We start from the raw sequence: 25,031 nt of genomic DNA, 5'->3' as shown, positions 1-25,031 counted from the left end.
CCTCCACCTCTCTCAGACTCTACCGCCCACTCCCTCTCTCTCCCTGCCTCCCTCCCTCCCTCTCTTTTCCTCTCCTCTCTCCCCCTCCCTCCGCCTCTCTCGCCCCCTTCCCTCCACTCCTCCCTCCACCGCCCTCTCCCACTCTCCCTCCACCACCCTATCCCACTCTCTCCCTCCCTCCCTCTCTCTATTTTCCCCTCTCCCCCTCCCTTGACGGTTCCCCTTTGTCGGTATGCAATGGAACAACATGGCATGGTATCATATCATACCATGCCGCTAGCCTACCAACATAGGGACCGGTTACAATACTGCGGATCTTGATAACCAGGTTAACTAAATAAACAATTGGCATGGAGGGGATTTGAACTCAATCTCCAACAAACCTGCTCCTTGATTCCATGTTATAACCCACTAACCTCAAAAACTTAAGCTAATAGGAAAAGGGTCAATAGTATATATCATGCTAAATAATATCTAGCTATACCAATATATTAGATGCATAATTGAAAGGTTTGGGACCAACTTGTTCGATGACTAATTCAATGGTACCTTATAGAAATAATTTATTAGGTCAATTCATTTGATACATTATAATTGATTATGGTAATAAAAAAATTCTTCTTCCAGCAATAATAAACTTTGTTTTAGTTACCTTGTGTTATTCTAAAGCAAAAAGAATTTGTGAAGAAAGAATCACATAGCACTTAATGCTGATCTTTGCTGCCTTCATTTTGTTGATGGTTATAATTAACAAAAATATGCTATTCAATAGATTACATAGCAAATAAATAATTACAAAACTTACTATATATGCCATTTGATATAAATTATATTGATGATGTTTTCCTCTAAGGTACATTGCATATGCTCCTTTGCTAGTTTACCAAAAACAAGAGTCTAAAGCAAGGTTCGCCATACCATATCGGTTCAATACTTGTACACGATACGAGGGGTGTACGGACACTTGGTATGCCAAACCAACTCCATACCGTATCGCACCGACATAGTTATAGGGTGCCACCGGTATAGGGCCCCGTACCAAGACGGCGTACCTTGGTCCAAAAGAACAAAAATATTGACTTTCCAATCAAAATAATTTCCTAACCAATTAAAGCTCGAATTCCAAATTTTAAGGAGCTTGAACCAACCAAAATTCTAGTAGCACAATCCGAATCTTCATCCCTTAAATAAATATAAAAATGCATTAAGTACAATAGAATAATCTAAAGAGTAATTTACAACATTAACTTGTGCTGCACATCATTGTAATGAATTACAATACCAGACTCTACCCTTGAATTTCTAAAACTTGATGGTAGCGACCACTTTGAATCCATTTTGCTAACAAATTGTTAGATCTTGGCCTCAAATAGTCTAGATCTATATTTTGAATGCATTTGATCAAAGATCAGTTGAAGTAAAACATTATATTAAAGATCGATGGATTATCGTCTTATATAGCTTTAATCCTAAGCATTGGCTTAACAATTAGATCTTGCAATGGATCATCATAAATATACCTGATCTCAATCTACTCCTTGATAGTGGGATATTGCTTGGATATTGCAATGAGTACTCTCACAAATGAATGACCTAATTTTCAATGAGATTCATCCACCAAAACCAATGATTCAACCAAAACATTATCAGCTACTTAATCTTCAATAGTCAGATCTTTCAATCGTATAGGATACAAGATTTTTTTGACTCCAGTAGTAGTAAGGTACGCGGTACCGATTGTACCGACGTACCGGTGGGCATCGGTACCGGTACGGTACTGAACCAAACCGAGCCGAGCCGGTACGGACTGGTCGGTTCGGGCCGATACCTGATCGGTACGGGCTGGTACCGGGTCGGTACGCACTGGTACCAATCGGTACGGGCCGGTACCAGTCGGTACGGTTCGGTACCGAAATATGTAACTGTACCGTACCGGTAGGATCCGGTACCGGTATGTACCGGCCGATACGGCAGACCATGAATAGTACTATCATATTTTTGTAGATTTTCAAGATTGGGTCATTAGCAGGCCCAATACCCCATAACATATACAGGTTAGTATGTATCAGCTAATATAGGTTGTACTAAATGTACTCAAATCCTAGCGAGCAAAACATGTGACTCAGCTGAGCCTTTTTTGATTGGTTATCCCCATGATTCATGGCCTTATTTTCTAAAAAACTTAAATGCCATGATCTAACGAGTCATCTTATCTCTTCCGAAATTTAGATATCCTTCTCTCCTATCTTTCAGCATTACACAGTATAATGGCCATCCACTAGATGCTTCATTATTATATTTGTTTCCAACTACGTTGCACATGCCAATTTCGAGATCAACTAAAATAGTGACTACTAGAATTAAAAGGATTTCCTAATCAAGACCAAGGTTTTAAATCTCGTAGGAAGGAGGTGTCTCGTGTTTTTCCATAGAATGGGATGCCCCACTATCCCACCTCATCGCGGCGGCAGTTTTGGTCGAGTCCTATAGGCACCCTCCGTCGCCCTCCCCTTCTTTCCTTTTATTTCTTTTTCTTTCTTCCTCTCTTTCTTTTTCTTCTTGCTTTCCTTGTTTCCTTCGTTCTCCTCTTTTTCCTTACCTTCCTTTCTTTTCTTTTTCTTCTTCCTTCTTTTTCTTGTCCCTTTCTTTGCTTCTTTCTTTCCTTTTTCTTCTCTCTTTCCTTTCTTCCTTCTTTCCTTCCTTTCATTCCTTTTCTTCTCCCTTCCTTTCTTTCTTTCCTTTTTCTTCTTCTTTCCTTAAACTTCTCCTTTTCTTCATCTGTCCTTCCTTTCTTTGTTACTTTTTTCTTCTTCATTCCCGGCATGGATGAGTTTTAGAGTCTCGACCCCGTCCTAGTCCCGTTTTCTCACAAAAATGGGATGGGACGGCTAGGGTGCCCCCGTCCTGCCAAAACCTAAAACCTTGATCAAGATTTCGATATCTAAATCAACATTCCTCTAAACATTTTTTCCCAATTTTCAAAACTCAAATCTCTATTATGAAAAAACGAGATTTTTTAAACTTCAAGAAAGTCCTAAGATTTTTTTTTTTGTTTTTTATTTCCAATTTACCTTGAGTCTAAAATCATTATCCACATCTCCTATCTCAATCCATTACCTTCTTGTAACCCCCAATTGTCATGTAAATATCTTTTATTAGGGACGGGAGCTCATCTCTCTCTCCCTCTCTTTCGATATCTAACACATATGTAACTCTATCTCACTAAAATCCTACTCACCCACAATCACTCCCTCACCCTTGGTCCACCTAATACTTGCATTTTCTTCCACTTCCGCTTCACCTAATCTCTTAAACACTTTTTCCTAATTGCCTCGTATTAATGACCTTTAATTATGGCAGGCTAGCTATTATCAATGCAAAGCTTCATTTTAACAGGAATTTCCCAAATAAAAACATGCCAATATAAATATTTCACTCTTCCCCAAATGAGAGTTACAATTTCAATTTGCAAATAACTCACTATAATTTTCTGTTGATGTCATGTTGTTATATTCTTATTATGTATTTTCTGTATTATTTACTCTAGTTTACTCTTTTAAGCTTAGTTATCTAGTTCCTAATTCTGTATTATTTTGTAGTTTCTTATTTCTAATATCAGATGGTTGCAGATAAAATTGGAAAGGTAAAAGAGACCCTATAAACATAAAGAAAGCAAGTGTGCAGAAGGTTGGGTAGAAAAGTAACTTAGATGAAGGATTTTTGATAGAGCTAAAATTGATATTTTCACATAAACAATAGTTGATTACAATCAACTACTGGCAATGCCTAAAAGTAATGCTGACGGCACTGACGTGAGGAAAGGGAAGAAGAAGAGAAGAAAAGGCACGAGGAAAAGAAAAGAAAAAAGAAATAGAGGGCAAAAAAAAAAACTTATCTATGCAAACTCTGAACAGCATCCACATTGATGCAACCATGAAATTCTGGTGGTAAGGGCTCCACGTTTCTTCACTTCTTCAATCTCCCCCAAAAAAAACCACCAACTCCTCCTTTCTGTTGGCTGGAGCTCAAATAGTCTCATTCTAAACCAGATTCCTCCCTTCTAAATGACCAAACCAGGCTTAATTGAACAAGTACTTAGAAACTTATCCAGATCACTTTAACAGGATGTGTCTATTATATGAAATATAACAGAGGCCACCATAGCATGCTAGAACCTAATTTCTTGCCTGCACTGTTCCTGACTGACATGTCATGGCAAGGCAATTCAAGCCTGAAATCACACTGATTATTAGGACAATGTGTTGAAGATCAACATCATAGTTCAACTAGCATAAGCTATGGTTTTACCTCCTAGAATCATCTCCCAAATGTTTTAGTACCTTTCGCAGTTTCCAAACCTTAGTATCAAGATTAAGCATGCAAAACACTGCATCGCTTAAGACCAATTCCGATACATAACTTTAGCTAGTAAAGGTTAGTGTTCATCTGTAAAACATTGAAAGATCAAACATCAAAATTTAACTAACATAGATTACAGGTTAACCTTCTTAAGCCATCTACCAAAGCTTTTGGTGCCTTTTTTCATTTTCCTAACCAAGCCTCAAGCTCAAGTATAAGGTACTAAATACTCCACCTTGCATTTATTTAACATTAGTTCGAGTTGTTATTTCTAACTTGTCGTATGCATTAAGATCATAATAAGAGAAAAAAGCTCGCTGTTATGTCAATCTACCACTCAAGTTAAAGACATTCTCCATTTCTTAGGGGCTACTTTGGAAGGTGCCAAAATAAAGATCACAAATCCCAGAAAAACTAAAGCAAGAAGATTTAAGAAAAGGAAAAAAAATCTCATTATAAGTCTTGGTTGCATCTCAGCACAGCTTTGCAGTCAAAAAGGGTATAGTGCAGTTCAAAAAGAGAGAGCACAAAAGGATGACATCTTGAACTTGGTAGCAGTATGCACCAAATAATGAGTTCTAGTCTATCCAAATATTTTTAAGCCATGACTATCAAAGAGCAACATAGCAAATCTGATCAGTAACACACCAAAAAAGAGCAGCTAGAGCACATCCCAAAATGTTTGTTTTCTTGCCAACCATCTAAGAAGCTCTGATGAGGTTTTAAAAGCATATAAGCAAAATCGGCATTCGTGCAAGCATACATTCTACATCAGCAAATTCATATTACCTTTTCTCTGATTACTGATGAACTGTAAATGATATCAATCTAAAACCGCTTATCAAGACAGCACCATAATTCAATCTAGAAGAAAACATTAAAAAAAGGACAAAAGTAAATAGAAATATTTTGCATGCACATCAAAGTTTTCTTCAAATAGTAAATTTCAATATCACAAATGATATGTAACGGCTTTCAGCATACAATTTCATACTGCACGGATAGTTCTCTATCTTTCGACTCATTATCCTAAAAAAGGAAAAAAAAAGAATTGTAAATATTAAGGAAATTTAGATCCTTGACCTTTATGCGCTCAAAATTCCGTTCCTGTTGCATGAGTTGTTTTAACTCATCCTCTTGCTTTCTCCTTTCCAGCTGGTTACCCACAATGAGAAAATGTCAGTCCCCAATTTTGCAGAAGACAAGAACATTCAGATCTTACAATAACAGCAAGTATGACATTTTAGTAGCTTGCCTGAATTTTCCTCTGCTCTTCAGCCTTGCGTCGAGCTTCCTCAGCCAAAGAAACCTGACGAGCAACTTCTAATCTCTGGCGGTTCTGCTGCTCTTCACGCTCGGCTGCCTCACAATGAACTTTAGCAGCATCAAGCAAATGTTTGCAATACTCAACATGAGTTTCTATTTTCTTCTCATCGAACCCATGGGAGTGGTAGCTAGAAGCTGCAGACAACTGACTAAACACACGAACTGCATTTTTCAACTCTGTGACTGTTGAGCGTACCTGCAGTACAAATTTAAATAACATGAAATGAACAGTATAGAACTGACAAACAATAAATTGATTTGGTGAAAACATTCTTTAGAAATATAATGACATCCAACATGTTGAGATAGCAAATGTGTGAAGTGCAAATGTTCAAGTTTTCAGACACAGAAACTTGTCATATTATAAACCTAAGGGATGAGAATGACATTACAAACAATAAGCCATATACATATGAATATCCTGTCACTGAACCACATAATGACTGCTAAAAATATAGTAAAAATTATGCCTTCAATGAGTAACATAATACATTGTTAAATTTTAACCCTGCAGTTTTATTAAGAATATTCAATTGTTAGTTGTTACTGAAGCTTCTTATTTCCAGAAATCAGTTAGCCATCTCATGTACTGCATATAGTTTTTTCTAAGCATGAGTGTTATTTAATCTAGCAAAGCTGTTTCCAATGATGTTTTTGTAGTGGACAGTAATAAATACAGTAGAGAAGCCAGAATATTAATCTTGGTGGCGTAACAACTAATGATCTATGAAACTGTTTACCAATCAAAAAACTAAAAGTAAAAAATTATATTGGGACAACAGCAAGAAGGGTATCAAAGTTTGGATAGTCCATCTTCCTCATATCTTCTTCTCTCACACCAACATGAGGTTTTCCAATTCTTCTTGGAAAAGGATATTGGTGTTTTCAGAAAAGACAAATTTTGCTCTGAGATGGACATATTTAACATACCATACGAAATAGCAAATTCCAATCAGACAGCCATCCTAGGTCCAAAGAAATGGAGGTGGGTTAGCTGGCAAGTTGTTGTACACCATCAACCATATAATGCACACAATGTGGGCTGCAGACCAGCTCCAACAGCAATCATGAACTGACATCGATGAACTAAACCAATTATATAAATGTAATTCTTTGAAGGGTTTAAATCAAGGTCTTGCAAACTGGCAATCATGTGATCCGTGGATCTGTTTCACAGCCTCATCAGACAGTCCCAGTGAGGTTATCGTTGGTTCATACAAAAAAGTAAGCTACACCACATTCCATTAATATTTTGTCCATTAATCCAGGTCACCTGAGACATTTTAGCAGTTGTTTGGGAGAATGGATTTGGAAGGGTATGGAAGTGGGATGCCATTGGAACGCTTATTTATGGGATACGGAGATTGCAGGTTCTCTAAGAGAAAAGGAAAAGGAAAAAGTAAGATATGTCACGAAAGAAGTGACTCAAGACTTCAGATTTCTTTGAAGGTGGGGGAGAGTCCCCACATTTTGCTCAACACAGCAGCTATTGGGTAGGTGCTTCCTAATATTAACTCAATAATTATTCATGTGCAACTTGAGGGTTAGATAATTAAAAATAGCAACCAGATAGATGAGAGTGCTGGATAATGAAAACAATCATAACTGACCTCATCAGCAGTCCTTTTTGTCTTCTGTAGAGTTGATGCTGAAAACTTTTGCATTGCAACTCCAGCATCAAACCGAAGTGTATAATTCCAGGGTGCTAAATGGATGGCTCTTAGTAAAGTTTTCTTGCAGTCTTGCCATTGTTCAGCCTCATAATAAGTACGGGCTAAATATAGCAGAATTTGTGAGTCTGTGTCATGATAGAACTTCCGCAAGCAGTTTTGATACTGCAAAAAAACATGTCAACTTAAATGGCATAAAAACAGACACCTTAAAAAAAAGAAAATTGGAGTAATATGCTTACCATTTTCACAGCCAAGGCAAAATGACCTTGAGCAAAATAAACATGTGCCAGATTCACCCAGACATCTGGCATCTGAACAAAGACGCTTCCAGATGCCGCTTCTTGCACCTATACTTCGAACGCCATACTTATGTAAACAATTTACCACCAGATGAGGATATAAACTGATGAGTAGCCCTTAACTGACCTGTGTAAATATATCCTTTGCAACATCAAAATGACCTTTTTCAGCCAACACAATACCAGCACCATTGGCAGCATATAAGTTTCCAGGATGCAGCATCAAAACCTGAACATGGAAGATTAAATGATTCCACACAGCTTAAGTATGATTTACATCACGCACATAAGCAATATATGGTACAGGAACCCAAGATTGTGAAGGATGAAAAAGGAACTTCTGACAATAGAACAAATATGAAAGGCAGATTCTCATGAACATATCTATAATTTTCATGACATAATCAATCTAAGTTTCCCAATTCGCAAACAACTTAAAGATCTTCCTTTGCAAAAAATTAAAGAAGAAAAAAAGGAGATGGATATTCTTTTGGCATCGAGAAACATGCAGTAGACAACAGAAAAGGAGTGAGGAAAGTGCAGGAAAGATGAAATTTCAAATAAGTCATAAAAAAGCAAATAAAAATACGAAAACATGATAAAGGAGAAACATTGTAGACGAGACACCAATATAAACGATCAAATAGTAATTCTCTAGGTCTATCCAGTGTATTCCCCTTACTATGTTATTTGGGAACTATGATAGTGTGGGGCAGATCGAGACATGCTAGTGCCCTATGTTCTTTGGGATTCGGGTATTTAAACCCCCCCCCCCCCCCCCGACTTGAACTTGATAATACCAGGCTTCAGCAATCTCAAACTTAATGCCTTTAGGCTGGTCGAAAATATCGAACTGTAAGGAGATGCGCTGTTTGAGAAGCCCATTAACTGACCTAAGTATAGTTTGTTGACTGCCCTATGATAACAAGTTATCCAGCAAATAAGAACCCTTTTGTTCTTTAGGGGCATAAGCATAGCAAGTGGAAAAAAAAGGAGCAAAAATCAAAGAAAACATGTCAAAGATCTCTCAAACATAAGGTAATGAGCACCTAGGAGACAAGTAGTAAATGTTTTTTTAAAGCAGTCTTCATTTCAAAAAAAATAAAGCAAACAGAGCCCTCAATAATTCACTACAGAAAAGTAGCATAACATTTTGTGGCATAGGAAATAAGCACAAATTGAAAATAATACTAAAATCAAGGAAATGTTGAAAATGTTGATGACATGTTTGGTATTGTATGATAAAGATAGTGCATGTAGAAACACTATCTCTTAGAGTTCTCTAAACCAAGTAAAGCTTCTAGCACAAGAAGAGAGCCAAATGATTGGACCAGGTCATGAAATGTAATCCGGCAGTATAGCTGGTGACAATTTCAAGAGCCACTTAAGTAGGACAGAAGACAAAATTCCAATTCTACAAAGAGCATCAACTTTAGCCTTCATAAAATCAAAAACAGAAAAGTTACTGATCTTAGACAATATAAAATAACCATGTGTGTGAGACATGGTCCTAAACCTGAAGCCAGAGAAAGCTCTCCTACTTAAGGATCACAAGGAATGCTGTTGTTTCCTTTGCTATGAAGATAAAAAAATTTGTCCAATAATAGGAAGAAACTAGTCATAGAAAAACACAGATACATATAAATAAAAGCACATTTAGCATCTATCAAAACCACCTAACGTGGAAAGACATCCAAAAAGCAAGCCAGTGCTGTCAACACTGGGTGCCTATATGAAGGCTCATTGCAGATCTAGGGATACAAAAAGTCTAGTTTTCATAAGACAGATCATTTAAGTGACAGTTCATGATGTGCAGAGGATTATGCTTGGCATATCAGGATGCTACCACATGCAATTAATCAGATACCAAACTAGCAAAGTCGAAAACCATGCAGTAAGCTAAAAGTGATAACACTATAGGAAATACTAAAATGACCATAATAAGGTCGTTAAATTCAAAATTCATTGCTACATAAGGAAAAAAATGGTATTAGAAGTATGAGAAAACAACACGCACTTTGGTGTAAAGTTCCTTCGCCTTTTCGAGATGTGTAGCTTCTAATTTTGGACCTCTTTTCTCAGAACGTAAAGCTGCAAAATAGTTCCAGTTCGCCTACAGGTCAAAAAAGAAGAATCACTAAATTTATGAGGAATATACAAAGGAGAGATTAATACAAGAAAACTTCAACAAAAACCATGCTATCACAAGGACATGAATTAAGACAGTGACAAATGCTCAAAAAGTAGCGATGTTAGGTAATTATGTATATGTATCCACAGACCACCACATAGAAAACCTTAGAAAGCAATGCAAGGGAATCATTAAGTGTCATGAGAATGACACGCACCAGGGAAAGAAGGGAATAAGAATCTTTCCCATCAGTTGCATCTTTAGCAGCACGGAAGGTATCTTTAGCTTTAACCCAGTCATCATTCAAAAGTTCCAGAATACCAAGCATAGACAAAGCATTGGGGTATTTGTCATCCACTTTGAGAGCATCGCCTATCTATAAAAAAGGATCAGTTTTCTGGCATTACCTAAAAAGCCAAGTAATCAATCATCAAATAGAAATTGATCCAATACCAATTTGATGCCTAATTGAATATCATTCCGTGATTTGGCCATGGCAGCAAGCCTCAGAGAAGCATCAACATAGTGTGGATACTGTAGGAAAACAGAACATATCATGATGTCAAATAAAATCATTCAGATGTCATACAAAAAATCATAAGTCAACATAAACATTAATTGTACCTAATTAATCTGGATTCTAATATATCTACTTCACCACTGGTTCCTATACTCAAAGTTCTACTCCAAATACATAAATGTTAACCATGCAAGCCAAAGATAATAAGAAGAAATAGCTATGAAGACTTTCACGGAAGCCATACCAGCTTCAAAAAAGAGGTTAACATTTGCCCCATTGTCTGTGTCAGGAGAATGACTACTGAAAGGCTTCCTAAGGCATCAAATGTGGTAGTTCAAGTAATGTATATAACAGAAACACTAGAAGTTCAAGAATGCTTTGACAAATTTACAAACGAATAGATTTTTCACATAATAGTGAGAACAAACACATGCAGATTGTCCAGATTTCCAATGGGATATATCCCAGGACATTATTAACAACTGTAAGCATCATAAGCAGTTAAAACAAAGTATGAGAAAAGATGAAGTCCAAATGTAAATCTGAAAAAAAAATGACACTTACGGAGGCTGTGTGACTTCATTTGGAAAAAAGATGCTAGAAGGAAAAGTTATACCCAAACAAGTGAAATTGTGGCATCCTTCTGAAGTTTTGATATTTATTGCTTAAAGAGTAATAAAAGTAATGCCTTCAAAAAAAATCAAATATAATGTATGACCAAAGGCATGTTTTCTAAGAGACGCAGCTCAGAACACAATCGGAGCAAGATCTGTCGTGCCGCCCCATACCATCTGATTAGAGGTGATCACGGGCCTTCTGGCCCGCCCGGCCCGCCCAGCCCGGCCCGAAATTTTTCGGGCTTGGGCATTGAAAAAGAGCCCATTGGTCGGGCCTGGGCAGGAAAAACGGCCCGATCAAAAAAATCGGGCCGGGCCTAGAAACTTTTAAAAATGGCCCGGTTCAGCCCGGCCCGACTATAAAACAGTAAAATATAATATATTAAAAAAAATTAAGAAACAAAACTAAAGGCCTAATTCCTAAACCCCCCCTCCCCCTTCCCTCGTTGAGACCCCCCCTTTCCCTCACTGAGTGCCGCCGCCCCCCTTCCCTCGCCTGAGAGCCCCCCCTTCCCTCGCGGAGAACCACCGCCCCCTGTAGCCGGTTTCCTTGTAGCCGCCGCCTCCTCTCGGTTTCCGCCGGTGTCGTCGCCGCCGCCTCCTCTCGGTGTCCTTCTCCCCCGGACGGCAACCTCCGCGGCTCCGGTCACCGACTCACAGTCGCCGGTAAGATTTTTCTCCTCCTCCTCTTCGAGCTCGATTCCGGATGAATTTTGCCCAAGCTCGGAAGTAAAGCCCCATATAGCTTCAAGCCCAGATGGAAGACAGAGAGAGAAAGAGAGAGAGAGAGGTGGGGGGAGCGAGAGAGCTCAGAACTCGGAGGTGGGACTCTGGAGCTTCCCCATCGGGCCGGTTTTTTAGGTGGGGGGGGGAGAGGGAGGTGGCTACGAGTCTTCCCGTGGGTGGACCGGTGGAGACTGGAGAGAAAGAGGGAGGAGGGATTTGGTTGGCTTGATGCCTTGATGCCTTGATCTTTCATCCCGTGACCCAGTCGAAACTCTGAGGAAGAAAGATCGGGGGATTGGAGATGGACGAGGGATCTTTCATCCCTTCTCTTTTTCGGTTTTGGTCTTCGGACTCCTCCCCTCACATTGCTCTAGTTCCACTGTTCCAGGCTTCCAGCTATAGTTCTCCCTTGAGATTTTTCCTGATTTTTTTTTTTTTGCCGGTTGGATGGGGCTTTATTTTTATTATGATAAATGCTACTATCCCAACTTCCAAGTAATGAAGGGATGGTTTGTTCATTTTTGATAGGATAATTCTTATGAACTAAATTTTTTGTATAATTAGTTGTATAATTTTTTGATAGGCTTATGTCAATGGCAAGCGAAAGTTCACCTATTCCTGTGGCGGATAATGAGCATGAGGATTGTTATGTCAAGGATGGTAAAGCAAAATCAAAGGTATGGATGCACATGGTCAAGCTTCCAACTGAAGATAAGGACATATTGAAAGCACAATGCAAGTATTGCAAGGAGATTTTTTCAGTTGCTTCTAAGAATGGTACGTCTCATATATGGCGCCACTTAAAAAGATGTTCTAAACGTTTTCATCATGACATAAGGAATTACACTATTTCAACTGAAACCACAACTTCTGGAAGCACATCTTTGCATTTGAAAAATCCCAAGTTTGATCAGGAAGAAGTTCGTAGAGCTATTTGTATGTTTATTGTTGCTGGTGCACATCCTTTTAGAACTTGTGAGGAACCTGGTTTTAAATATATGGTATCTGTTATGTGTCCTCAATACAAAACCATGAGTAGGCATACTATTAGGAGAGATGCATTGAAATATTACATGGATGAAATGAAGGTTGTGAAGGAGGAGTTAGCACAAGCACCGGGGAGAATCTGTTTGACTTCTGATAATTGGAAAAATGATTACACACAAGATGAATATATTTGCATCACAGCACATTGGATTGACAATAGTTGGAAGTTGCAAAAAAGAATAATTAGATTTGCAGCCTTAACCCCCCCCTTTGATGGGCTTTCTATTGCTGATGAGGTCGCTTTATGCTTGGCTCAATGGAAAATTGATAGTAAGGTTTTTACCTTGACATTGGATAATGCATCTTATAATAATACCATGGCTACTTCTCTCAAGATTCGTCTTCTTGCAAATAAATCTCTCTTGCATGGTGGTGATTTTTTTCAAATTCGTTGTTGCTGCCATATTATAAATCTTATTGTGCAAGCTGGTCTGAATCTCATTGATGGTGTTGTTTGTAAAATTAGAAATGTGGCCAAGCATTTGAAAAATTCAGTTCCAAAGAAGAAGTTTTATGAAATTGCTGAACAAAGTTTTCATTTGAATACCAGAAAAAGATTGCGTTCTGATTGTTGTGTTAGATGGAATTCTACTTTTATAATGCTGGACCGTGCTATTTATTTCAAGGCAGTTTTAGATCACTGGGGACAGCGTGATAGAGAATTTGGAATCTTTGCACTTTCTGAAGAAGAGTGGGAAAAAATAGCTATTCTTCATAAGTTTTTGAAAGTGTTTTATGATGTGACTAATTAGTTTTCTGCTAGTAAGCATCCAACAGCAAATATTTATTTTAGGGGGGTGTGGGAGATTCATAGAAAATTGATAGAGACTGCTAATGGCCCATATGATTTTATGGTTGATATGGTTAGAGAGATGCAAGTTAAATTTAACAAGTATTGGTCTGAGTATAGTTTGATCTTATCTTGTGCTACAGTTTTGGATCCCCGTTGCAAGTTAGAGTTGAATATTGTTATTCTAAACTTTATGGGGAGATTAGTGCAAGGGAGATGGTTCAGAATATTAAGAATACTTTGTATGATTTATTTGAGGAGTATATGCTGCGTTCAACTTCAGTCTTTTCTCCCAAGATTGGAACTTCTAGTGGCAGTGATGTTGGTAACCATGATGCAGATAGTTTTGAAGATTATGAATTATTTTTGAGTAAAAAACAAAAGCATGATCATGGGAAGTCACAATTAGATCTTTACTTGGAGGAGCAAAATCTTGGGCTGCACATCGATTTGGATATTCTAGCATATTGGAGAGATGCCTCAGGTCGTTTTCCCGAGCTTGCATCGATGGCTCGTGATATTTTGGCCATTTCCATATCAACGGTCCCTTCAAAGTCTGCCTTCAGTATGGGTAAAAAGTTAATAAATCCTTGGCGAAACTCACTTTCACCAAAGACAATTCAAGCTATTACATGTTATGAGGATTGGTTGCGAGCAAAGGGCTTCTCATTAGGTAATTCTTTAAATCTTTGCTTGTTCTTCTATTTTTTTCTTTAATATATATTTGAATAAAAACTAATTTTCTATTGTTTCATATTTATTTGTTTTTACATTTTTTTAGGACAATCGGGTGTCTTGGGAGCTAACATGGAAGAATCTAGTGAGGATGAAGATGACGAGGAAGAGATGGAAGAGGGATTACATGGTTCGGTCATTTAGATATTCTATTAATAAGTCTAATAATTATTCATGTTCAATCAACAATTGCTAATGTTTCAATTTTGTGTTTGTAGGTTTTGAGAGTTAGAAGATGCAAGGATGTTCTACAGTTTTCTATTATGGAAGTGGCTTCAAGAATTATGAACTTTTATGAACTTTTGAATGCACAAAGATGCATGTTTGTTATAATGTTAATGGGACAATGTAATTTGTATTTTGTCTAAGTTTGCAGTTTTTATTGTTAGGTTGTAATTTTCAGCTGGACAACACTATTGGCTTGAAGCTGCAAATTTTTTCTTTTTTAATATTTGTAGATATATCCAAATTCCAAAGTTTGAAACCACCACCAACACTATCTATTTAAAATAGGCTAGTTATATCCTTAACATTAACCAATTAACCAATTTAGAGAGCCCATTAAGCTGTTGGGCCATTTTTGCCCATTTCTAGATTCCAAAAAAAAAAAATCGGGCCTGTCGGGTCGGGCCTGTCGGACCAGATTTATAAGGTTGGGTCGGGCCTGGACAAAAATTTAAGCCCGACAGTCGGGCCGGGCCGGGTCTGGGCACAGCCATCGGGCCTAATTTCTGCTGTAGAGCCCGGTCCGAGCCCGGCCCGGCCCGGGTTTTGATCACCTCTACATCTGATACGAGGCATACCATACATACCAGAAGAAAACTGGTACGAATCACACCTTCAAGTCAGTACAAATCCAGTACCGCCCGTACTGAGGTGTATCGAGATCAAAATTGAGAAAAATAATTATAGAGCTATTTCGGCATAGAGGTGTATCGTACCATACTGTACCGAATCGATAAGGTACCGGTATGGTACCCAGTACCGAGATTGCGGACCTTAAGCTAGAAAACTCCGAAACAAAGAAACTCGCAGGTCCAAAAAACATGAAATCATGAAATAGGAAAACCAAAAACAGAAATTGGCAATGAGATGCAAAGGTTCAGAGGATAATCAACAAATAGTGATGTAGTCATGAGATATGGTAACTTTATTAAACACAAAATATTGTTATTTTCTTTTTTTTAAGCCATAATGGATGCATAGGACATTAGTGTCATGACTGAAATAACATAACTGAAAAGAGGCCGAGATAATGCATGCACACAACACCATCATATATGGACACAAGAAGTAGACAGAGTAGGAGCATGTCAGAGGGATTGTGAGTACTGAAGAAGATGCTCGGATTAAAGAAATAAATATGTGGATTATCTAACTTGTTGCAATATAGGCCCACCCAGGGTCTGCCGTACCGGTCGGTACCGGCCGGTACATACCGGTACCGGATCCTACCGGTACGGTGCAGCTACATATTTCGGTACCGAACCGTACCGATGCGTACCGGCCCGTACCGACGCGTACCGGCCCGTACCGATCCGGTACCAACGCGTACCGACCGGTACCGGCCCGAACCGACCAGTCCGAACTGGCTCCAAATTTTTTTTGGCTTTTAGCCCCATCAGTACAGTACCGGTTCGGCTCGGTTTGTTCGGTACCGTACCGATACCGATGCCCACCGGTACGTTAGTACAGTCGGTACCGCGTACCTCGCCCACGCAAAAAAGATATTCCCCACATGCAATCTAGGTTTGAACGAACTGTCAAAAGATCACGCACTTCTTCACATTCATAATGCAATGCACGTTATGAGCATGTATTTTAAATGCATACTCTGTAGCAACTAATAAATAAAAGTTAAAAAATAAAAAAGAAAAGAAAAGCCCTAATCTGTTACAGGCTTCATCTTCAAGCACCAACGCAGACATGCAAACACCCATGCAAACAAGCACATGAATGCACACATTATAAATTACATGAAGCATGCATCCTTACATCCTTTAACACCTTCACTCAATCATACATGTCAAATACCCTCTAGAGTCCAATTCTATTTCATATTTAAGCCCAGATATAGTAATCATTTAGTTCATGCACAAAAGAACTAAATCTCAAAATCTATCACTAGGAAGTAAGAACAGTTACACATATTGGAAAAACAAGCCACAGTGGATAAGAAAGAAAGCAAGTGAACAACATTATAAAGTTCATGTAACATGCAAAGGCAACAAATGAAGAAAAGAGATGGTCATATCAATATTCATGGGCTCTTAAAGGTAAATAATTAGGCATGACTGACTCTGTGGAAAGCAAATGATTGGATATAAAATGAGAGCATACCGAAAATTTCAACAAAAAATTGCACTCTGTATCCCAACTGATTATTGTGTAAACTACAACAAACTCAGTTTAGTCACCCATCACTATGAGCAAATCATGTTGCATGTCCCTTAAATAAGAATGGAACATATAAAATACCATAAGATTAACAACTTATTTTTATTAGCATTGAACTTGACAACTTGTGCATAGTTGCTACCATGCAACTTCGAGTATGCACAAATATGAACATAATTATATGCAAAAGGCAAGAGACGGGCACATGCACAAGCACACACGCGCGCATGCACTCACCCACAGAGAGAGGGAGAGGGAGAGTAGATGATACCTTGAACAAGATCAGATGGTACAAAATGCTTGCTTTTCCAGTTTCCTGTAGCTGCTCAAGTAATCTGGCCAGATTAAATAGTGTAGTGACGTTATCCCAAGGCAAATCCAAAGATGTACCCTCTGCTTCAAGCTGCTGGAACAAGCTGAAATCCCTGTACTGCACAGAGTAGGCACTACAATCTACCTTAGAACTGCCTATTCTCCCATCCAAAACTGAAATCCAGATGCCTTCACCTAATGCCTCCTTAAAAGTTTGTTCAGCCAACTGAAAAATCAAATAAAAGATACAGGTGTGCATTAGCTATAAGCCTACATTATAAGCTGTTGTTTTTTTTTTTGCTGTTGTTTGCATGAGTTTATCCCTTTACATAAAAAAATTCATAAACCAGCTAAGTTTTAAGCACAAATACAAATAAAGGGCTTTTTTACTGCAAATTGCACAAGTTATACTATAGCTTGCTTTTACAAACCTGAAAGTCTCCCTTTTCAAAGTAGAGAACACCAATATTGTTGAGCAATTGAATTGGTACTTCTTCACCTCTTTTACTAAGAAGATTGCGAGCCTGTCATATAACAATGTTTTAAAACCAGTCTGAAGAAAATAAAGCATGAAAGTATGGCACAAAATGTGCAATTCAGTGTGAAAAATCAATATAGCTCCACCAAAATTGGAATTAGTGGGTTGATTGTTTGAGAGAGCATAATGTATAGAAATTTTAGTAAAACTAATCATGACAACCAACATACAACATAAAAAAGGCATGATAGAGTAATCCAAAAATTATACATATGATTTTAAGAAGTACATAAAGTTCATGCATACATACGTTCCACATTGTTCATTATTAGCTAGGGGGTACTACAGGAACCAACCAGCATCATACCAACATCAGGTTAGCTATGCAGCACAACTCTAATGTGAATAGGGCTAGAAATGGACTTGGGCCGGCCTGAGGCCCATCGAGCTAGGCCCAAAAGAGTTCAGACTGGGTTTGGGCTTAAATATAGAGCCCATTTGTTTTCCGAGTCGGGCTCGGGTATATCATTAGCCCGGTCTGGGCCCAAACAGAGCCCGAATTCAGGCCTGAATCAATCTGTTTTTATGTGTTGTTATTTAGAGAGAATAATGAAGAAATAAATGACCAATTAAACTAGGTTTAGATGAGAATAATGTATCATGTATCATTTACTTGTGTTATAGGAGAGCTCAATTTTTAACTAGCTCATTTACTTGTGAAGTAATATTACGAAATATTAAACTTCAATCAGGATTAGGTCGGGACCTATTTTTGGCCCAAACAGGTCATTCGGGCCAGCTCAATCGCATTCAGGCCAAGCCTAGGCCTGGGCTCGAGCCTACATTATCCAAAAATTTTCGGGCCTAAGCCTGACCCAAAGCCCAAAAAAAAAAAAAATCTGGCCGAGTTTAGATAGGGGCATGGCTCGGCCCGGCCCACTTCCAGCCCTAAATGCGAAGGCTTGCAGAACAAGAAAAGGTAATGACCTGCTATCAAGTTGACTTCAACAATCCCATGGATTGTACCAAACAAGGATTAAAGCACCACGTACCACACTTGTTGTAGTCTTGCATCAGCACAATACAATATAATAAGGTGCTATATCAAACATCTAGGGTTCACAACAAAGATCGTCCGACAATATCGAACCGGCCCATTCAGGCCATACCGTACCAAAGTACCAGCACAGTTTGGTCCAACGAATTCGAGACATTTATTAAATCCCTCCCCAAAGCCCTCTAACTCTCCCAATGCTCTCAAAGGTCGAAGCCCTCACCTACCCTTTCTCCCCTTCCTAAGGTTTTAAGTTCCAACAAGATCGAGGGCGTCCCGACCCGTTCTTGTGAGAAAATGGGACCGAAGGGGATTGGGACTATGAAACCCATCCATACGGGGAGAGAAGAAGAAAGAGGAAAGAAAAAAAGAAAAGAAGGATGAAGAAAAGGATAAAGTGAAAGGAAAGAAGAAGAAGAAAAAAGAAAAGTAAAGAAGTAAGAAAAGAAAGAAAAAAAAGGAAAGAAAGGAAGGTAGAATAAAAAGAAAGGAAAGAAGTAAGAAAAGAAAGAAAAAAAAGAAAGAAAGAAAGATGAAAAGGAAAGAAAAAAAGAAAGGAAAGCAGGGGAGAGAGACGAAGGATATCTACCGAGATAGATGACCACATCTCGTTTCATAGAGAAATCGGCACACCTCCATCCCACGGGATTTCAAATCTTACCCCCTCCTGCCTCCTCAAGCCTCTTTCCTCCAATGAAGCTATCTAACAGCATCCAGTCCATGTCCCACATGACAATAACATCCCAACCACATGAGTTCTCCCTCCCAATCCCCATTGCCGGATCCAAAGCTATCGGATGACTCGAAGCCCTCATGAAGCCTTTGCCTCCCCCCTCTCTCTCTCTCCTGTCTCCTCCTCTAGTCTTTGACAATACCACCCGATAGCATACCGTCCACGTCAGATGATGATGACAACATCCCAACTAGATGAGTCCTCTCTCTCTCGATCCCTGCCGTTGGAACCGGAGGCCCCTGCCTCTCTTTCCCTCCCTCTCCCCCTTTCTACCTCTACCTCCCCCTCCCCCTCCCTTTGGTTCCAATAAACCATAGTTCAATACAGTACGTACCAATACCGTACCAAACCAGTTATCGACCGATATGACTCCCAGTACCAATTAGCAAAAATTGGGTTCACAATCAAGAAAATTAATTTTTCTTGCTCTATGCTGACCAATATACAATAGATTAGTATACATATAACCCTGTTAATACTCTATAACATACCTAAAAATTTGCGATTAAAGAGAGCTAAAAGTAGTTCTCCAAATGTTTCAGACACTCTCACCAACACCACAGGTCCATGACCATAATTTGAAAGTTGCCTCTCAAGTATGAATGGCTAAATTCCATCTTTACGTGTAGCACCCTCACTTTTGCTATGCCAGCACATGGGAGATGTATCAAATGGTATGATGTCGAAACATATCGATATATACCATACCAGTATGATATTCGTAACATTACCATAAAATTCAACTTGTCTCTTACTTCCAAATTATTATGAGAAGATAGCTTCTTTTCACCTTTGCTCTAGGAGTATATGAGAAATTTCCAATCATAAGGAAAATATTCAAGATATAGGATTCAACACAGTTAGAAAAAAACAATAGCAAATATCCAGAATGTCCACAAGAAATCTCAAGAGACACAAATTAATTAGGCCTAATTCATTCACTTTAATTAATATCAAGAAAGCTCCTTTGGTCAAGTGCAGATGAACAATTGTCGATGAATAAGAAGATTTGTCCTTTATCTCAACGAATACCAAATTTTATCATGAAACCATAGGGGAAATGTTATTTTGGGCAAACTCCCCATCTCTAGATGAGGGGTGCAAATGAGCCAAATAGCTCACGAGCAGCTCAAGCTCAACTCAGGTCCAAGCTCGACTCGACTCAAGTAGTAGCTTGAGCAATTTTTTAAGTTGAGCTCGAGTAGCAAAATACTCTACTCGAAGGCACGTGAGCCTAATTGAGTATACATTTTTAATAATATTATATTTAGTTATAATATATTATTAATTTGATATTTTTAAATATAATATTATGTTATATTTTGTTTTAACCATAATTTGTAATTATGACCAAGGCTTGAATTCGAGCTCAAGTATGCCTCAGTTGATATTCGAGTCGAGTCGAGTCAATCTAGAGTATTGCCTTTTTTTCTATCAAGTCGAGTTCAACCTCAGATATCAAGGCTCAATCGATCTCGAGTCGAGTTTCGATCTAAGTATTTTGAACCAAGTCGAGCTTGAGCCTCTAGCTACTGGACTCGGCTCAGTTTGATTGCAACCCTACATGTCACAAAAATTTCTATCCTATTTGATTGTGCAATAATCCTTGAGTAAGGGCCTAGTTGTCTTGCTAAGCCATCAAAATGTTCTTTTTTGAGGGTTTAAAGTTAGATAATGAAATTAAGTTGAAACCAAAAAAAAGATGGAATAAAGAAGCCACATAGCTCTGTTCTCTTATTTTTCAAACATTTCCTAACTTGTCCCCAATTAATTCCCCTCTCCAATAGCCAATTTATTTTATCCCATCTATAAGATACAAATGTTTCTTGGACCTAGAAACCTAGATCCTAGATGAACTCAATCATGACTAGAGAATTTATGCTTTGGACATAGGTCTAAAGAAAATTCCATAAGATATCTCAAGTCTTGGTCCAGGTTTGCTAATAATATATGTTACCAATAGCCAATCCAACTTAAACTACAAGTTATGATTAGATACACATGTAGGGTTTGCAAACCAAACCCGATCCAAATGCAATACTTTTACCTCATATTATTTATATTATTACATCCTCTTTCGTAATTTGCTAAGTTCTGAAAAGATAATGCTTTTTTTTGCAAATGATGATTAAGAAAATTAAATTAACATGAAAAAATAAAAAGATCATCATTATTTATGCCCCATAACATTTTTCCAAGTTTCTTAACCAAATCTAAATCTTTAAGATGAGAGTTTTCTCGTCTCTTTAACTTCCACACCTTGCATCCACCATTCCTAAAGCTCCGCCAAATCAACTCCCTAATTTCTAAACGAAAAACCTCTTTTATAGCCTCTCCTGCAATTGGGCCCCTGCACGCACGCTACTTCTGAGCTCCAACCACCAATTTCACCCCTATAAGCCACCTTTCAAGCTTCGACTAAAGACTACACAACCGCTTACCTCTAAGCTCCGACGCCTCAAACCCACTAGGACTAAGATTTGTACAAGATCAGCATCAAGACCTCAATCCACAAGCCTTGGCATACCTTAAGCATACACAATCACCTTCTCACTCCTATTTGGTAATTATGATCAGCTTTAAGCTTCCAATTCCAATACATGGCCATCCTAAAGCAAAGTTTCTATTCTTTTATCCTTTTGAAATGCCCCTTGTTCTAACATAGTGACACAAACCTTGGTTTGGACCTAAACCCAATATGTACCTCATCCAAACATGGCTAATTGTTAGGTACATATGAGTCTTAACATGCCCAATCCCGACCCATAGATCCAATGGGTCTTACAAATTTTCACTATTATGGACCCACATCTAACCCTGAATGATAGATGGGTAGTGCACAAATAAAAATAGACGCAATATTCCAAAGGGACTGGGTTCTGCATTGATAGAGATAAGGACTCGACTCGATGACTTGATAATACGCCACATTATAAAATAATACTAGTTAATGTTAAATTTAGCAATTTCGCATGTACATAAATTTCATTTTCCTAGATTTTTGCTGATACTTACTAACAAGGATAGTCCTTTATAGAAAGGATAATATCAACAATCTATGCATCAGAAAAGAAGAAAAGCCAATCTTGTTGCCCAAGAAGCTTGTTGTACATTTTCTTGAGCAAATTTTCAAATATGCCATAATTATGGTCAATACACACCAGATGCAGCAATTTTCAACAAAGAACACAATTCTTTTCTTAATAATGCAACTCCAATTTAGATTTGGTAAAATGTTATCAAATACATAGCATGTGCAATACAATGGTATTTCTCATTAGCATTAGACTTTAGCACGTGCGATGCACTTGAGGTACTGGTCAAATGTTGAAAAAAAAGGGGATCCCAGAACACTATAATGAGTCCCAAAGAAGCTTGAAGACTAGACTCGAGTGGGGGACTCAGATGGGGGAAAAACTAAAAAGAGAAAATACTAAAATAGTGATAGAAAAGCGCTGCGATGGGGTTGAGAATTGAGAAAAAACACATAAGTGGAGACACGTCCTACATCTATTAGTTTTCATTATATACAGTGAAGATAATTAATAACATAGTAATTAGCATACTTTAGTAATTTATAAGTTGAGTGTATTAATTATCTTAGCCTTAAAAATAATCTGCTCCGAACGGGGGGCAGATGAGGTTTTTAGGTAGAACTCTATGTAGAGAGAGGGGAATGTGCATTGAAACAAGGAGGGTCTAGCAAGGGTTGGTGGTGGATACAAGGCAGGGGCTGATGGTGAGTGACCCTACACAGAGGAATAAAGAAAGAGAGGCAGGAAGGATAAGACTAAAAGAAGGGACACAAGGGTGGGTGCTGGAAACAAGAGACCAATAGACGGGTAGTGGAGACAAGAGAGGGGGAGGTGCCTATCCATAGAGAAGAAGATGGAGAAAGAGAATGCAAGTGATGGTGGCCGAGATAAGGGACACCAGCAAAAGATGGCTTTCCATAGAGGAGGGAGGAGAAGATGACAAGACTATAAGAGAGAGGAGCAGGAGAGGGCGAGAAAGAGGGTAAACGAGAGGAAGGAGGGTAGGCAATCAATCGACTTGGCCATCAAGGAGGTGGAAACTGGCCTTAACAAGGAGGAAAATTAAAGATGGTTAGATTCAGTTAAATCTATCAAAATCTAGCAAGATATAGTTATCTCTAAAGACAGGGGATGAGAGAAAAAGGGAGAGGAGAGTGGAGGAAGGGACATCCACTAATAAAAGGTTGAGAGTGAACTTCATAAAGAGTCATTAAACGTGATCAAGCATCAGGAAAGGGCAACCAAGCTCCTCCTACTTAGTTGTGGTGGGACATTCAACGAGGAGAGGAATGGGTGACATAACAATAACTAAGTCCCAAGACGACTTACAGCCATGGTACGCCATACCGTACCGTATCCGTTAGGCACCGATACATAGTAGAGGGGTATACCAACACTCGGTATGCCGAACCAACCCGCCTCGTACTATACTGACACAGTGATAGCGTGGCACCGGTACATGGCCAGTATCAAGATGGCGCACGTTGCTTGCAGCTGATGGAGTGGCTCTCAACCAAAGTTAGCTACAAGTCATTTTTTTGCAGAAGAACCTATAGTTGTAAGTTCGTTGCATATAAATAGTGACCTTTGGATAGCTAAGCACCTGCAACAATGCCCACAAACAACTCAAAACATACTCTTTTACCTACAACCATCAAAAGATTAGAACTTAATTTATAAAGTTCAATTAAAAAAATGAGAATAATCAAAACCACCATTAAAACATAACATGGCACCATAACCATTGAGTCAACTATAAATGCTGGACATAGAATGAAAAGTACTAAATATGTCTAACCATTCCAATAATATAATGTATGTGCAAGACTCTATTCTATCACTCACGTTGTTAAAGCAATGCAAGTATTATAGGAGATTAAAAAATCAAAAGAGAAACATTCATACAGTTTTGAAGGCATCCAAAGCAGCCCCTGCATCAGATGATATTTGTAGTTCCCCAAGCTCCACAAATGCCTACATCAAGTTTTAACTAACAAAATGACTCTCAAAGGTTTAGAAAAAAAATAAAGCAACTATTATTAACACAATGAATGATATAGGTGTTGAAAAGAGGCAAGAACAAATAAACAGCTTAAGGAAATGGTAGACCTCATCTTTCACATTAAAGGAAAGCTCCCAGCGCATACAGACACAAAATAAATATATATAAAATTATAAGTTATAAATAAATAAATAATTTAACAATATGCACCTAATATGTATGTAGCCTAATCAAGGTACGCGGTATCGACTGAACCGACGAACCGGTGGAGACTGGTACCATACCGTTTCAGAAAAAAAGAAAACGCGCGGACGCGCGCACATCCACATTAAATACCACTCTGTGGCATTAAAAGCCCACGAGGGCTGGCCCGCGCGAGGAACCGCGTGGAACATGCGTGGGTGCAAGTCGGGGACGCGTTTTTCCACTCGCGCTCGCACCCCCGTGCACTGCCTCGGCCTCTCTTTTTTTTCCTTTCTTTTTTTCTTCCTGAGCCGCTCTTTTCTTCCCCTCTCCTCTCTTCTCTCTTTCCCCCCTTCTCCCGCAAGCAAGGGAGGTCTTCTTCCCCGCGAGGTGCTCGGGAGGAAGAAAGACGCCCGATAGACAAAAATCCCCGCAAGAGAGGTCTTCTTCCCCCTTCGACAGGTAGTCTTCTCCTCTTTCTCTTCTTCCTCTTCTTCTTCCTCTTCTTTCTTCCTCTTTCTTCCTTTTCTTTCCTCTTCTTCTTCCTCGCGAGTACCGGTGCGAACCGCACCAGTTCGCACCGGCATGGGCAAGTAACCATTCGGTTCCGACCC

At 38.7% G+C, this 25,031-nt stretch overlaps 1 protein-coding gene across 1 annotated transcript in view; it reads right to left on the bottom strand.

Annotated features, from left to right (window-relative positions):
* LOC103696581 (protein CTR9 homolog) overlaps positions 1 to 25,031 on the bottom strand; it is a 47,785-nt gene that overhangs the window by 6,961 nt on the left and 15,793 nt on the right. The window contains exons 12-22 of the mRNA XM_008778253.3: positions 24,138 to 24,206; positions 17,364 to 17,456; positions 16,892 to 17,158; positions 10,242 to 10,322; positions 10,006 to 10,164; positions 9,675 to 9,770; positions 7,785 to 7,886; positions 7,598 to 7,705; positions 7,296 to 7,520; positions 5,615 to 5,881; positions 5,443 to 5,514 (exon numbers count right to left, since the gene is read on the bottom strand). Of these exons, the coding sequence (XP_008776475.1) occupies positions 5,443 to 5,514; positions 5,615 to 5,881; positions 7,296 to 7,520; positions 7,598 to 7,705; positions 7,785 to 7,886; positions 9,675 to 9,770; positions 10,006 to 10,164; positions 10,242 to 10,322; positions 16,892 to 17,158; positions 17,364 to 17,456; positions 24,138 to 24,206 (1,539 nt within the window). The remainder of the gene's footprint in view (positions 1 to 5,442; positions 5,515 to 5,614; positions 5,882 to 7,295; positions 7,521 to 7,597; positions 7,706 to 7,784; positions 7,887 to 9,674; positions 9,771 to 10,005; positions 10,165 to 10,241; positions 10,323 to 16,891; positions 17,159 to 17,363; positions 17,457 to 24,137; positions 24,207 to 25,031) is intronic.

This window comes from Phoenix dactylifera, chromosome 5 (genome assembly GCF_009389715.1).
Source record: "Phoenix dactylifera cultivar Barhee BC4 chromosome 5, palm_55x_up_171113_PBpolish2nd_filt_p, whole genome shotgun sequence".
NCBI classification, from domain to species: Eukaryota; Viridiplantae; Streptophyta; class Magnoliopsida; order Arecales; family Arecaceae; genus Phoenix; species Phoenix dactylifera.
The sequence above is the reverse complement of the archived record's forward strand: the minus strand, read 5'-3'. Positions and strand labels throughout refer to the sequence as shown.